General features: G+C 49.3%; 1 protein-coding gene across 2 annotated transcripts in view; it reads left to right on the forward strand.

Moving 5' to 3' along the window:
• samd11 (sterile alpha motif domain containing 11) overlaps positions 1-15924 on the forward strand; it is a 49547-nt gene that overhangs the window by 13927 nt on the left and 19696 nt on the right. For both annotated transcript variants that reach the window (XM_076163483.1, XM_076163484.1), the window contains exons 4-5: positions 7795-7904; positions 14782-14874. In XM_076163483.1, coding sequence (XP_076019598.1) covers positions 7795-7904; positions 14782-14874 — 203 coding nt within the window. The remainder of the gene's footprint in view (positions 1-7794; positions 7905-14781; positions 14875-15924) is intronic.

The following is a 15924-nucleotide window of genomic DNA, read 5'->3' on the forward strand; positions in this document are numbered from 1 at the left end:
CGCGTTCCACCTTAAAAACACTGCAGCAGAAATAAATAGTCAAAGATATATTCATTAAAAAGTGAGTCGGCTGATCCTTCACAGGCTTCTTCTGATTAAAAATAACTTTGAGCACCGACAACAGATGAGGAGGAGGGAAACATTGTGACAGTAAACTTGTTGTAGATAAATCTATAAATAAAAATATAAAATTGTAGGAGTTAATATCGGAGCTTAAACGTCACTGCTTTATTAATGTGAAGCATTAAACTGCTGCTTGAATAATTGTGAAATTGAAATATTCCACCTTAATGGATCGAGGCCAGTGCTGAGGAGGTGTGTGTGTGTGTCTGTGTGTGTGTGTGTGTCGTTAGATCCTGTTTGTCTCGGAGATGTGCTGCGTTTACTAAACTCTGGTTTTGAGTTCATGCACGTTGAGCTTTTACATCCACGTACAAACGCTGCCTTCAAATACATCTGGTGAGGTTGGATTATCGACTTGGACAGTAGAGAACACACGATGCGTGGTGTTCAAGTGGTTTAAGCGCACTGTTGCTAGGCAACTGACAACAAAAAACGGATGTCTCCTTGTTTCCTTTCAAAAAAGTGAAGCATTGAAGTGAAAGATTTAGTGTTTGCTGCGTTTCGCCTTTAGGAGGCAGAAGTAACTCACACACACCTGTATGTGTGGTGTGAAGGTCGCAGCAGATTGGAGGCGTATGTGTGTGTGTTCTGATTGCGGTCATATTAACATGGAAAGCAGCACAAACTTTCACTTTGGGAGCAGACAGAGTGAAGACACCTGAAGAAATCAGATGAGCTTTGATGAGGAAAGAGCAGCCTCTCTGATGACGCACACACACACACACACACACACACACACCTATTTTCTCTGATAATAAGATCAAATACAAGCAAACGCAATCAGGATTGTTCCCATCTTTCTCTCTCTACCTTTAAGAGCAGCACTATGAAATACGTTTATGTACCTTTTCAATCTGAAACATGTGAAGTGTTTGGATTTGCTCATATTTCCATAAGCAGATTCATATGCTTCAGCCTTCAGATGGGCTGTGGAGCGATATGAGGCAGGATGGGCTCATTGATTAAGCTCAGACAGTCCCAGCTGCATTATCAGCAGCCTGTGCAGCCTCATTACAGCAGGGGATGTTTTTCATGTCTTGAGACGTGCGTGTGACACGGCGGACAGCACGGCAACTGTGAAGCTTTAAATGGATCCGCTAACCTCGTTTAAGAGGGCTTCCCCTCCCCCTGACACTTGTGCCTCTGGCGTGTTAGTATGATAATGAATTTAAAGAACACTTATGACTAATATGTCAGGCTTTTACCCTTTGAATGGCGACGGACTCGCTGGAGCCGCAGCTCCGGTCTGTCCCGGGCATCCGTCTCAGCCTCTGCTTTATCCCCCAATGTGGGTCTGGACGAACGGGATAATGGGATGTCCAATCACGGAAATGTGATTTCCATTGACCGCAGCTTCGTAAGTGAGTCGTAGAAGGGTCTTAACAAATTGGATTTGGCCAATGGAAGTGAAAAAATACCGGGCCTGTGTGTACATGTGTGAGTGTATCAGCGCCGGGCTCACACACACACACATCATCAGGGTGTGTATGAGCGGCGGCTGCGTGTCACACCCGCCTGCTGCAACCTGCACTGCACTTAAATGTACATCAGAATTTTAATATCCTAACTTTATTAAATGGCTCCTGCAGCACATCACCATTAGCTGAGATCACATTAGGATAGGCGAAGACTGTCAGGCGCTCACAGCAGCTTATTCAGCGCATCGCCCAAAATATCTTGTCACTTTGTGTGTCACTGAAGAGTAGATTGTTAGGTTACTCAGGGTGGCTGACTGCTGCTGTGCAAACAGATGATTTGGCTCTCAGTGTCAACAAGCTCATCACCTTAGCAGAGGACTTGTCAAGTTCACTTTAAGCCCGTTGGCATTCTTTTAACCAGATTAATACTAATAGCCACCGGCTTTACTGACAATTAGTTTAGTATGTGCTGCATGGATCTGCACCTGTCCTGCTGAATAAGCACAAAAGCGCGTGGAGGCCGGAGTGCAGCCAAGCTATGGAGCCGACCAAACAGTCATTATCACAGAAGCACCGTGACCTGAGAGCGCCAAAGTTTCACCTCAACTCACAACAGAAGCCAAACTGCAGCAGACGGGGATTCGGTGGCCGGAAACATATTTCAGTTTCCTTTTTTCCCCTCGGTGTCTGCAGGAATCTGACTTGGATTCATTAACACTGATTTATGGATTTCATCTCGGGGACTAAATATTTGATGGAGGTAAGTGAGGATTTTAGTGGCTCACTCAGGGGCCAAACAAAGCCTACCTGAGTGTTTGTTTCGGTGGCTGCAGCTAACAAGGCTTTGATTGAAAAGTGCTGACTGAGTGTCTGGGTAATTACCAGGCAACCACCCCTGGCTGTGACACGTCACGCTCTCACTGACGTCAGCGCCCGCCAGGAACTAAATCCACCAGACCCGTCATTAACCTCCACCAGAGCAGGAACCACGCAGACGTTTGTTGTTCATTCATCTCGTCTGGTCATTTACATATGCAAATGCCTCCATCTGTAAAAGGGAGAAGTGTTGTTGTTGTTACGGCACACTGAGGACATTAAATGGGAGGAGAGAGGCAGGCGGAAGGTCTGCAGACCTTTACAGGAAAAGAACATAAACCAAACCCAGCTGTTTGTTTTTTATTTAACACAGTATAACCGCCAGAGTCCAGCACTCACATAAAGCCCATCCATCTCTTTACAGGAAGCAGAGCTCATTCTAACTATACATTGAATCCAGCGGCTCACAACAGAACCTACAACCCTGAAAACGGCAAGTCATTTCAGGAACGATTACATAATCCTGGTTAAAGACTCGACTCCTGTGCTTAATTGTTTGTATCCCAGTCAGATGTCGGGCTTTGAATCACCTCGTACGTTTGCAGGCGCGTTAAAACTTCTGTTCCCTGATTAACGGTCCCAAGTAAACACCATAATAAGATCGAAAATCATAATCATAAACATACACGTACAGACGTAAACATACAGAGCTCAATTATGTCTTTGTAAACAGATTTACTCCGGCTCGTAAACGATCCATCAACTTATAATTGTAATCTGTGCACACACACACACACACACATTTATTCACCTGTCTGCTCTCCTGTGAGGAGTGAGGAAGCCATAGATTCGCCAAAGAAGGAAACTGATTCACGTGTGCCTAGGCTGCACTACAGAACAGATCTCAGAGTGTAAAGTGTGTTTAGTGAGATGTGGCGCTCCGTTAAGATCGAACCTATTCTGTGAAACTAGGAGCAATTATGTTTACGTTCATAACACAAAAGGACAAGCTGAATCTTCTCTCACTGCTTATTTAGGCCGTATTTCCTCTTTACGGCCCCATTCGCAGTGTTAACGCAGGTCTCCCCTCCTGGTGTCGTAGTTAGGGAAGCGTCAGCCCGCACGGTTAATGAGGCCGCTGCACTCCAGTTGGGCAATAACCACAGAGAGAGAGACGGAGAGAGAGGGGAAGCGTCCGTGCTGACTTAGCTACTGTACGTCTACTTCATTTGACATTTTGTCCTCTGGCTTTATTGAACAAGTGTGTCATTGCCTTTTGTCAGTAAGAGGTCAGGGACAGTGTGAAATGACTGGAAATGGCCTCCTCCCCCCCTGAAGCACTAATTAGCCAGCGCGGAGGTTTGATGGCGTTCTAGAGGAGCTTTACGCTTCAAGAATTTCTGGCCTTGTTTACACTGCATTGCCGTGGCAACACAGTCCCGCCGATTTGGGAGCTGATTGGTTGTTGGCGAGCGGCGCGGCCCTCATTCTTTCCACATGCGTCGAGAAGCGTCTTTGTGCAGCAGCAAGTGCAGCAGATGGAGAGATACAAGGAGGAAGATTCACTAAAGTTATAGGATTTTGAGGAAATTTACTTCTGAACAAGGTCATTCCTCACTGTCTGAATGGATTTCTGGGTCTTTTGTCACTAAAATACTTTCTCACCCTGAATATCTGGATTCCTCTCAGGATTTCGCTAAATTCCACAGCGATTGTGTTTAAAAAGTTTCCATTCTCCAGCTTTAAGAGGTAGCGATTTCAGAGTGAAATCAGCTGCGTCTGCAGGCTCCGGCCAGCAGAACTCAAACGCATCACGCTGGACTCGCTGTATATTTTATTTCCATTGTACTTTACTGTCTCCCCTGGCTGCCTTATCAACCTCACGTCAGGCCGCACGGTGGAAGGGGAAAAAAATGCGGCGAAGTGAAGCCCGGCTACGCTTACTTATTTATGTATCTATTTCTGTATTTATTCATTACTCCCCTGCTCGACGGGCTCCCGGTTGTCGGCTGCCTCTCGGTCCGGCTGTGAGCAGCATGAGAATTGTCTCTCTAGTCCGCAGAAATCAGATTAAAAACATAATATACACAGAATTGATCCTTATTCCCGCTTTAAGCTTTATGTTTCCTGAAATCGAGCATCAAAGTCTTCAGTCCATTTCATTTAGTTTCCAGCGCATCAGAGAAGTTGAACTTGATTATTCCCTCTTTCTGCTGCGTTCCCGGCCAACTCCAAACCTTATTATGCGGCGGCTCTTGAATATTATATACAACCTGCTAGCTTTGAATGTTGCTATGCTGTGGGCCAACTGTGTGTGAGTACAGGAGTGTGTGAGTACAGGAGTGTACACAGTAAACCTGTGAGCACCAGATGTTGCACTCTACCTGCAACCTGTCTCTCTCTCCGTCTCTCTCCTTCTCTCTCCTCCTCCTCCTCCGCTCCTCTGGTTTCACATCCCTGCTGTTTGCCTGTCAGCACTTTCCCAGTGGTGGTGTGAGACATGGCGTCAGGGTGCCCGAGCTGCCAGCCTCCGCTCGCTCACACCGCGACCTCCAGCGCCGCCACCTTAGCATCGTGTGCCGGTGCCAGAATAAGACACCGTAGGGCATTTACACCGGATTGGTTCGTTGCCAGTCGGTTCATCTTGTTGGGAGCGATTGTAACGGGAGAAGAGTCGCAACCTTTCCGCAATGAAAGCAACAGATTCTACCCTGTAACTGTTGTTGTTAGAGCGCCACCATCAGGCCGACTGGTACCTCCCACCCAGTTTCATTAAGATGGAGATATGCTGCTAAGAGATAAACACGACCCAAGAACCTCCTTGGCCTTCTCTTCTTTGCATCGTCTCTCTTATACAGGCAGCTAGAAGCTTCATATACGAGTACGGATCTGCTACACTCACATCACAACCTAGGGCCTCTGTAAAATAAAAATAGTAAATGCTAAGGAGGCGCCCAGGTTGATCATAAACATCTCTTCTTTGATGGTCCCTTCATCAGCACACAGTGATATCATCTGCGTGAGGTGGGACAGCAGCAGCAGCGTTGGTTGACAGACTGTGAGTATGAGCTCATATGAGTCCTCCAGGGGCCCGGGTCACGCTGTGTGTCCTGTGGCCAGGGATGAAGGGGCCGTATTGACCCGTTCAGGGATGAGCTGAGGATGAGATGATTGTCTCCAGCGTGCACATAGCTGATAAGAAGGCGGCTCATGTTCTTCTTAGCTATCCGGCCCAACGGCCACAGCGTAACCCTCCCCCCCTTCCTCTCCCATCCTCTCAGAGCCCCCTCCTCCCTTCTGTCGGCTAATGCTCCTTGGGGAGCGCTGACTCAGGTGACTGGGTTTTAAACACCACCCCCACCCTCTGCCCATCTCCCAGGGCTTGAGCGTGACCTTGCCTCCGCTCATTGAGAGAGAGGGGGGAGGAGGAGGAGAGGTGGGTGGGGATCGGGTTAGGCCCTCATTAGCCCAAGCCAAGGCGGGACAGCTTAGGAAATGTGCGCTAATTACCTCACTAACAATGTCCTTGCCATTCATGGCTTAGAGCGGCCACTTGGCCACTGGGATAATAACCCCATAACCTCTTTGAGAAGTTCAAGATGCCATTATCATGATCAGTTGGAGTGATGGACAGTGGGTGGTGTGATCGGGCTGCAGTGTGTGTGTGTGTGTATTTGTATTGGAGCCACAAGGTGACTCAGACACGTTATTATACAACTTTAAACACAATTAAAGAAAAACCTTCTCTGCATCTCGTTCCCTTTGTGCCCCTCAGAAGCCGATAGCTACTAATTTGATCAAGTCCCGCTCTAGAAGGAAGTCTATCATTACGCCAAAACGTATGAGCAATCACGCGTCTCCTCGCCCAGCAACCGCCGGTGACTGTTTGGTCTGAGCGTCTTTTCTGACTCATTGGCGCTTAGTGACTGAAAGGTGACTGTCGGCCAGCGTCGGGCCCTCTTCTTCTTCTTCTTCTTCTTCTTCTCTCTTAGCGTGTGGAAAACAGCTTGGCGACCGACAGCCTGACATTACAGCCTGAGCCTGTAATCACGGGACTGTAAAAACCCCAATCCAGCAGCCGCAAACAGTGTGGCCTCGTCATAGCGGTGGTAGCTAAAAACCATTCGCTGCTTCTGTCCCGTAAAGTGGAGCGGCGGTGTCACACAGCAGCAGACCCCCCCTCATGGAGGCTGTCAGGAGTTTCCAGTTAAGGCTTGTAAAGGAGTTTTCCACTCAGGGCCGCCGGATAATTTTACGTGACACTGGAGGGCGGTGATAACATCAGATCAACATGTTTAACTGGGATCATAACTCACACACACAAACACACACATGGCCAGTGTGTGTGTGTGTGTGTGTGTGTGTGTGTGTGTGTGTGTGTGTGTGTGTCCTCGGGTGAGTTCTGGGGATGAGGTGAAGTAATATTCAAAAATATTGTTGCAGTCTACAAGAATTTTCCCTTTGTTCCAAACTTTCCTTGACGCAGCTCGAATGTCGCAATCATCGAACAATGAATGCTTCTTATGCAGTTTGATAAAAAAAACTAAAAAAGCCTCGAAGAAGTTCCTCCAAACGATGCCTGTTTACCACGCAAGCTGTTTGTCATTACACACTGCGACTGCACTCGCACTGCACGCTCGCCATACTCAAACGCCAAGCGCCTATTTCCCATCATTATGTCGTTTAATGCGATCAACATGGTAATCAGATTGCACATGAAATACCTCCCTGACACAGTTATGGTCTGTGGAGGCTGGAGGAGCACTACGAAGGGCGAAGTGGCCCCCGAACTGATCTGGTCCTAATCTGTAAACCCTCCTCCTGCTCCTCTCTCTCTCTCTCTCTCTCCCCCTCTCTCTCTCTCTCCCCGGGTGCTGAAGGGCAAGGCAGGGGGGCGTCTCTCTCTAACCAACATATACCACTAATTAAATCTATTAATTCACATTTCCAGTAAGACCCATTCAAGGGCAGATGCGTTCAAGCGTGACGTTTTTTGCTCTAAACTTTCATTCCGCCTCTTCTGGGTTTTTTTCTTCCCCCCCTCGCTATTCAATTTCATAAGAAACCTAATGAGGTTTTAAGCTGATAAACTTCTTATGTGTTGGGAATATGTTGGTTAATACATCTTAACATGGAAGATGAGAGGGGATGAGACCCGAAAGTGCTGGATGGGCTCGTTTGTCACACTGTATTACGTACCTGACAGCTGACAGCCGCCTGTAGCTAGGTGTGTGTGTGTGTGTGTGTGTGTGTGTGTGTGTGTGTGTGTGTGTGTGTGGGATAGGGTGTTTCTGTGGTAAGCGTACTTGAATTTAAATCCTGCATCAAGATTTCATTATGACTTTAGGTTGGTTTGATCCCGTTTGGTGATGTACGGCCCTGCACTCTTCCTCACTCTTCCTCACTCTTCCTCCGTCTTTGTGTTTGTCCCACGCAGCCGTGACAGTGACCTCTCTACAATCATCTCCAACCTGCATCATACCAGACAGCACGGCATGCCCGAGGGCCAGTCAGCCTCCGACCACAGCAGCAGCTCCGGACACACAGGTAGGACCCTCCTCTTCCTCCTCTACCTCCTCTTCCTCCTCTCTCACATCTAAACACACTGCTTTCAATTCACTCAGATTTGAATTTGTCTGATTGGAGGAATGGACCATAAGCTCATTAGTCATTCCTGAAGGTCACTGCTCCGGTTGATTACTTAATGTTCTTCCCACATTCTCTGCCGCACGCTGGGGTTTTTTGTTAAAGCCGGCGTTTTAAATTACCTCCTGAATAAATGGCTTTGTTTGCCATTAATCCGGTTTCATGTGAGCAAAGCAGCCGTGGCGGCGGCGCACGCTAAGCTAAGAGCTTTTCTTCCAGCGTACAGTCAGAGCACAGACACCTTTAATCACAGCTATTTGTCTGCTGGCTTTATGAGGAGATTGTGCAGTAAAATAGTTTCCCTGGATCACTTTGGGCTCGTTAGCCCGCTGCTCTGCTGGGTCCAGGTACTTTCACCTCTTTTCATACTTTGTTTGTTGTTGCACTGAGCAGCAACAAACCAGCAACACACACACACACACATACACACACACACACACTGAGGCTGTTCCGCCACGTTGCTACGCTTCAGTCTTTCTGCGTTTCATCATTTTCCATGTAATTGTACTTTAAAAATTCAAAATGCTAGAAACTGTAGAGAGTTACAAAAGGGGCGCGGCCATAAAGTTTCAATTAAATGGTTTCTTCTTTTTTGTAAACCTGCTGACACACAGACAGAAAAGAAAACAGAAGGTAACGCAGAGGCAGAGATAATGAGAAACGTCTTCAACAGGCGACTTTACCGCTAATTACTGATTTGCCTTTTTTTTATCAGCAAAGACTGAAGCATTGCTGCTCTGTGCGCTGCTCTGTTCGCTGCAGTGTGACCCTCTGCCTTCTTATCCCATTAATCAGAGGCACAGCCAGAGGCATAATCAGCCCAGACCCCCACACCTCCGTACCTGCCCTGTGTGTGCTCATCTCCTGCCTCGGCCAGATTAATTGTCCATACAGTGGCTCTGACATCATGCTGGGTGTGTGTGTGTGTGTGTGTGTGGGGTGGGTTGATGTGTATTAAACTGCTCAACGCTCAAACCTGCCGCTGTCTCAGATCCCAGTTTGGGACAGATTTGCACCCAAAAATACAGAGTAATCTTAGAGGAGGAAGGTCTGGGGGTGAGGAGGAGGGAGTTAAGGTGACGTGGGCGGTAAATGACCCAGGCCTTCAAGGGGGGCCGAGGCCTTCAAGGGGGGCCGAAGCCTTGAAAGGGGGCTGAGGCCTTCAAACGGGGCCGGTTAAAGACGTTAAAGGGAGATTTAAGCGGCGGGCTAAGCAGCTCGCTCGCTGTCCAAATCCCATCAGCCGCTGCCTCCGCGTCTGTCTGCCACAAACATTCACAACAACAACACAATTACTCACACGTAACAGGTACGGATGCATGCACACACACAGAAATTCAAATTTGTGTCCAAATATAGGCGAGCGTAAAGCGAAACGTGTGCAGATTTCAGCAGCAGCAGGTTTGACTCTGAGGCAGACGAGGCAGCAGACAGCTCGCTGGATACGCAGATGAAGATGTTGGCGATGTCGTGTTTATTCTGCCAACACTGTTTGACTCACGTTCCCCCCAAACTTCTGCGGCTGAGGGGTAGAGTCAGAAACAGAGACGAGAAGTGAGACGAAGACAGAGGGAGAGGGAAGAAAGGAATAATCTGCTCTGTGGAAGAGAGAGAATCAATGTGGTGATGGAAGAAACATTTGGAAATTGAGAGAGGCAGAGGAAAGGGAGACGAATGAGTGTGGTAGCGGTATCAGGGGAGGGCAGGCGGCGGCTATGGCGGCGGACGGCTGTGTGTCTGTCTGCGAGTGTGTCTGTGTGTGTGTGTGTGTGTGTGTGGGTCAGGAGGAAAGGGAAGCAGGCTTGCCGGGTCGTCTCTGCGCCGGAGTGGGCCGTTAATTAAATCTGAGGGACAGACAGGAGGGCTGCCTCCCTCCTTCTCTCCTTCCCTCCCCTCCCTCCCTCCCTCCCTCACTTGCTCTCGCTCCCCAGCCGCTGGCTGTTCTGTGGCTCTGTGAGAGGTGGAAGGAAGGAAGGGAGGGAGGGAGGGGGGAGGGGAGGGGAGGGGGGGAGCAGGGGCGCCGACGCTGAGCGTCTGGCTGCCTGTGGAGACTGTAAACCGTGGCTCTGCGGTCAGACCGGAGACTCAAACAGGCAGATAAGGTGTTTTTGGTCTCTCTCTCTCTCTCCCTCTCTCTCTTGCTCTCACTCCTTCTTTGTCTCTCTCTCTCTCTGTATGTCTGTGTCTCTCCCTCTCTTTCAAGAATCCCAGAGGCAGTTACAGCTTGTCGATGTTGTGTTTGTGTGTGCGTGCAGTGCGTTTGTGTGGATGGTGGTTGTAGCAGTGGTTTGGGCTTCAGCACATATGTGTGTGTATGTGTGTGTTTGAGTGCACACACCTTTACGCGTGTGGTTTTAGATGTTTGCTTGCGTGTGAAACTGCACAGCCTTTTTTTCCCCCAACTGATTGTGAGAGACGAGCCAGTTATTGCATTATTAGCACGGAAAACCAATTCTGAAAGAACTCACACACACACACACACACACACACACACACACACACACACCTGGACCTGTTTCCACAGAGTCAGAGAGCGGGAAACATGAGCTGAATTATGGGTAATAAATACAGACGTGGGCACATCTGTAAATAGAGGCGTAATTGTAGTGACATAACAAAATGGCGTCTCAGTGATTGTTCACCAGGATACAAAGATTTCATACAAGCAGACGGCGATGATGTAAGACTGAATGAGATGGATTTTCTTCTCGCCGCATCTAAAGATCATTTAAAGCCAAAATGACAGCACAAAGCAGGAAGTCTTTGTGTTTAGTGTTTGTGTCGTCTCAGCTGCTTTGGCGTCAACACAAGAAGCGAACGACTCGATCGGACAAAGACGATCGGAGACGTTTGTTCGTACAGTTCCATGTAATACTGCCCCCAAGAGGCCGAGTCAGATTCAGCGAACCACAAAACACAGAAACCATAGAAGAAGTCTGGATATAGATCCACTCTGACGCACTGCCAGAACGTAAACAAAGCAGAGCTGCTGGTAACTTTGCGACAGGAAATCGGGCAATTGAACCAATCAGATTCCAGGTTTCTTCCTCCTCATATGATAGACCTGTGTGGTTTTCTGAGAGGTGTGTGTTGTGAGATGAGTCAGTCTCGTGTAGACGGAGTGATTAGTGATTAACGAGTCGTTGAGAGAAACAGCACGCCTCATTATTCCACACATAAATACATCTGTCACCGCTGCTGCAAGCGTCAACACTGACGCCTCACTTCACAAGCGGAGGATGGGAGGGATGAAGGGTTAATGATTCTTATGTTACATCACTGTATGGACCTAAGATCAGGCAGGTTTTAGAGAGTTTGTGTCCTAACGTGGTCGTATAAAGCTTTGGGTTTCTCTTCCTTGATTTCTCTTCCTCTCGCTGTGCTCCTCCCATCATGTAGCCTCTCTGCTGGAAATTTCGAGAGCGAGAAAGACGTGTTCCTGCCCGCGTGTGTGTGTGTGTGTAGATTCGCAGGTGTTGGCTGTGGTGCATCCTCCCCTCAGCGTGAGCGGAACCGCCTCCCCTCCTCATCTCCATCTCCATCGCCCTCACCTCTCAACCCCACCCGCCTCGGTCCCACGCGCCCCTCCCTCCCTCCCCCCTGCTGCATCGGCCCGTAAGCCAATCAATGGCGGGGCTTTCAGGGCCGGCGGAGGCCTCGGCGCACGGAGGGGGGATCAATAAGTTATTAGCACCATTCTGTCAGCTGTAATGTGGAGATTGATCGGGGGGCTGCGGCTGGCGGCCCACCGCACGTCCCGGTCTGTCACCCCCCCCCCCCCTTTCTCCGCCGCCCGGGCCCCCCCTCCCCGGCCTGATAAAGATGACAGATTAACGGAGTAAGAGAGGAATTAAGGAGTCTGGCTGTCTGAGCTGTCAGCGCGCTCCATGGGAAGGAGCGAGGAGCAGGACGGGAGAGGAGGAGGACGAAGGTGGAGGGAGGAGAGGAAATGAGAGAGAGGAATGTCTTCCCCCCCTCCCGTCTGACGGTTCACCCAGGTGGTGTCAGATGAAAGAGAGGTGGTTTAGGTCCTGCTGCTCCCTCCCTCTCCATCTCTCCTCCCTCCCTCTCTCTCTCCTCCTTCGCTCACGCTCTCATTTTGTCTGCATGCAGGCTAAAGCTTCGATTATCACGCGTTCACTTTAATGCCATTAACATTATAAACTGGTATAAATCTGAGGTGTTGTAGATCGACGTCACCTAGAAACAAACACATCAGGCTGCCTCATTATTGTGCTTTCATTTCTTACATCAGATCAAAGCCTCAAAGCCTCAAATGTATCTAGGCACTAATTCCTCAACAGTTTTAACAAACAGGTGATGGAGAAAAGCCCAAGGTAGCAAACTGGACTCTAATCGCAGTTAGCCAGAATAAAAGGGTTAGCGTAGACACTAGCAGAGCTCAGCGTTCGGCATTAAAAGGGAGCGCCAGCGCTCTAAGAAGCCCCATTTAATTGGCTTTAAAAGCTTTCCGCCCTCAAATCTCTGGCCCTCGGGCACCGGCGCTGGAGACGCCGTGTCTTGAGTGAGGTCGGCTCAAGAGACAACTCAAGTGTGTGTGTGTGTGTGTGTGTGTGTGTGTGTGTTTGATCGTGAGTGTGTGTGTGTGCATGGGAGGTTGTGAGTGTGTGTGTGTGTGTGTGTGTGTGTTTGGTGGAAAAGGTGGTTTAGTTAATGGGGGTCCTTCATCCCTCAGCAGAAGTAATGCAGGGTTTTGGATATGAGGAGAGAAAGATGAGAGATTACAGAGGAGAGGGAGCAAACAGCAAAGGGTCTGAGAGGCGTCCTGTGTGTGTGTGTGTGTGTGTGTGTGTGTGTGTGAGTGTGTGAGTGTGTGAGAACACTTGTCCATTAGCCCCCCCCTCACAACCCCCCTCTGTCTCTATGGGGTGGTATAGGAGTGGATCTCCTCAGGACCTTAGAGGCAACATCAAACACTGGATCATTAGTGAACCTCCTCTCTCTTCAACACCCGAGCTCCTTTAGCAACCCCACAAAATCCTCTGAGTCTCTCTCCCTCTCTCTCCCCCTTTCTCTCTGATCCATCTCCCCCCAAATCCCTCTCTCTCTCTGTCTCTCTCTCTCTCTCTCCCTCCCTATCTTGTTACAGAGAGGAAGAAACAAAGTAAGTGCTAAGTTTGGGTGACAGGTTAAAGGGTTATAAGGTTAGACTGCACTCCGGCTTCACTCCTCTGATCTCTGTGCGCCTGTCGCTACGGTAACGCAGCGGACACGAGACACAAATCAGCACATACAGTAGGCCGGCGTGCCGCTGACGAAATGATGGCGTTATTTTCCCGGCGCTTTGATTCCGCGTGCTGCACAAATGATGAGGAATGGCTTTGTTGTAAACGGGAGACGGCGGGGAAGCGAGAGAGAGAGGGAGGGAGAGAGAGAGAGGGGGGAAAATACAAGACCCCATCCCTAAAAATATGCAGAGAGAAGTGAGAGAGAGGAAGAAAGAGAGAGAGGAAGAGCAAGAAATGACAAACGACTTTTTTGTTCCTGTCGGCGCTGTGTGCGATGTGCTCTGCATCCCCTCCCACTCTGATTAGGCCTGTATTGATTTGAGGTGTGTTGGGGGTGGGGGGGTAGAGGAGAGGAGGCGACGGGGTAGGGAAGGAAGAGAGGGATGAGAGGGGAGGAGACGAGGATGAGGGGGGAAGAAGCGACGGCTGCTGTAATTGTACACAGGCTTCTCTTCTTTGGTGGCGAGGGGGGAGGAGGAGGAGGAGGAGACAGGGAGAGTGTTAATGGGAGGAGGAGGAAGTGAGGAAGAGAGCATTCACCTACAGGAGGGAGAGAGACAGAGAGAGAGAGACGAGGAGGGGAAGGACGCAGGCGGATAAACGAGACAACAAGATCAGGTATTTAGGACAAAGTGTGAGGGCCAGATCTCTTTAAAAAGAGAGATTAAAGAGAATAAAGTGTTAATGTTTTGAGAAAACAGAGTGAATTATGGGTAATTGATCAAACCGGATGAGCCTGTGTGTCAGAGTGAAGGATGTGGAGCCTCTGGCGAAGTCAAACTGGAGCGCCTGTGTCTCAAATAAGGAAAGACGCCAGATGATTTAAAGTATTCCGACTTTACTCCTGTTACCTATGTATCTATGTATGTATGGATAAGAGAGGGAGAGAGGCAGGAAGAGAGAGAGAGGGAGGGAGAGAGAGAGAGAGAGGTTGGGTGCAGGTATAAAAAAAAAGGTAAAGAGGCCTGAGAGGAATCTGTGAGGCAGAAGGAAGCTCTTGTGCACTTGGGATCAGTCAGAGTCTCATGTGCCAACATCTGGACGAGGAAGAAAGAAAGAAGAGGGAGGAAGAACTGTGATAACACTCGAGGACAGACTGCTGGAAAGAGATGTAGAGAGAGAGAGAGAGAGAGAGAGGGAGAGAGAGAGAGACACCACCCCCTCCCTCCCTCTAACAGACAAACACTCGTGAATGAGCCGTGCAGATCTGTCATCCACAGTGGTGCAGGCCCCCTCTCATCTCCTGACAGAACAGGCACATCTCCAGACGCCCGTGGCTCCGCTTTGCTCCCTCTCTCTCTCTCTCTCCCTCCCTCCCTCCCTCCCTCACTCTCTCCTCCTATCACTTTTTTTCCTTTGGCTCCCTTTCAGTCTAACTATGCATTTCTAAAGCAGGCGCCATGTACTCAGGTACACAAAGAGCAGAGCAGCGATATCAAGCGTTCATTCCTGCCTCCTTACTGACCGCGCTCTCTCTCTCTCTCTCTCTCTCTCTCTCTCTCTCTCTCCCTGTGTGTGTGTGTTGACAGATGACCTTCTAGGCAAGAGAAGAAGCTTCTCTCCAAACAGCAGCAGCGAGTGTCCCTCTGACAGCAAGAAGTCACGCAGCGTTTCCCCCAAAGGTAAGACCACGTGTCGTGTTGGCGGCAGACGTGCTTCGACGTGCAGCGCGTCGCTTCGCTTTTTTTTTCTCTCTCCTTCTTCTCGGCGAGGGCGAGGGCGTGAATCACAGGGAGAGGAGACACCGTGAGCGAGCGAAAAGGGTGAGGAAGGAACAAGCAACAGAGAGGAAGAGGAGCCAGAGGAGTTATTGATCTGCCTTTACGGGTTTGGGCCAGTGTGTGTGTTAGGGTTAGTGTGATGACACCCTGCTACACACACACACTTTCTCACATCCATGCAGACGCACTTTCATGCTCTCTGTCTTGCAAATCCACACACACACACACACACACACACACAGTAGCCTCACACACACATGTATACATGGAGGGGGATGGGTGTCAGTGAAGTCGTGAGAGGAAGTCATTAACAGAGAAGCAGAGCAAGAGCGGCTGTCATGTCTGCTTACACACACACACACACACACACTTTAACTTTTTTCTTGACTTCCCTGCTTTACTCTGAAGTATTTTTACTCCCTCACTATTTTTGTGATTTCATACACACAGACACAGACACACACACGCATACATACACACACACACACACACACTTAGTTGACCTAATAACCCTTTCAAAATCCTTATCATTTTACATACACAAGTCACAGCATTATTTGGTTGTTGACTCTGACACACACACTTCTTAATCGAACTGCCTGACCTGAGGTCCCCTAGTACGTACACACACACACACACACACATTCACACACGCACACACCTTGACCGGGCGTGTGTCGCCGCCGCCGCCGCCCCTCTGTGGACCTGCAATCCGGTCACTGTGCTCCATTATTCATGACGTGGTGTGAAACCGGGCGCCCGGCGTGGAGCCAGCACGACCACTCTGCCCCGAGGAAGACTTCCTGTCTGATGCATTATACAGCAGGAAAAACCAAGGGCAGCTCACCGCACATCCAGGCCCATCTCTGGAGACACGCACACACGCACGCACACACACACACGGTGTAAACAACCTCAGGTCCAAACATACACAGTGACACAAATAGTTCT

This window comes from Genypterus blacodes, unplaced genomic scaffold, assembly GCF_046128005.1.
Source record: "Genypterus blacodes isolate CSIRO-AG114 ecotype Tasmania unplaced genomic scaffold, CSIRO-AGI_Gbla_v1 ptg000131l_1, whole genome shotgun sequence".
In the NCBI taxonomy this organism is placed as follows: Eukaryota; Metazoa; Chordata; class Actinopteri; order Ophidiiformes; family Ophidiidae; genus Genypterus; species Genypterus blacodes.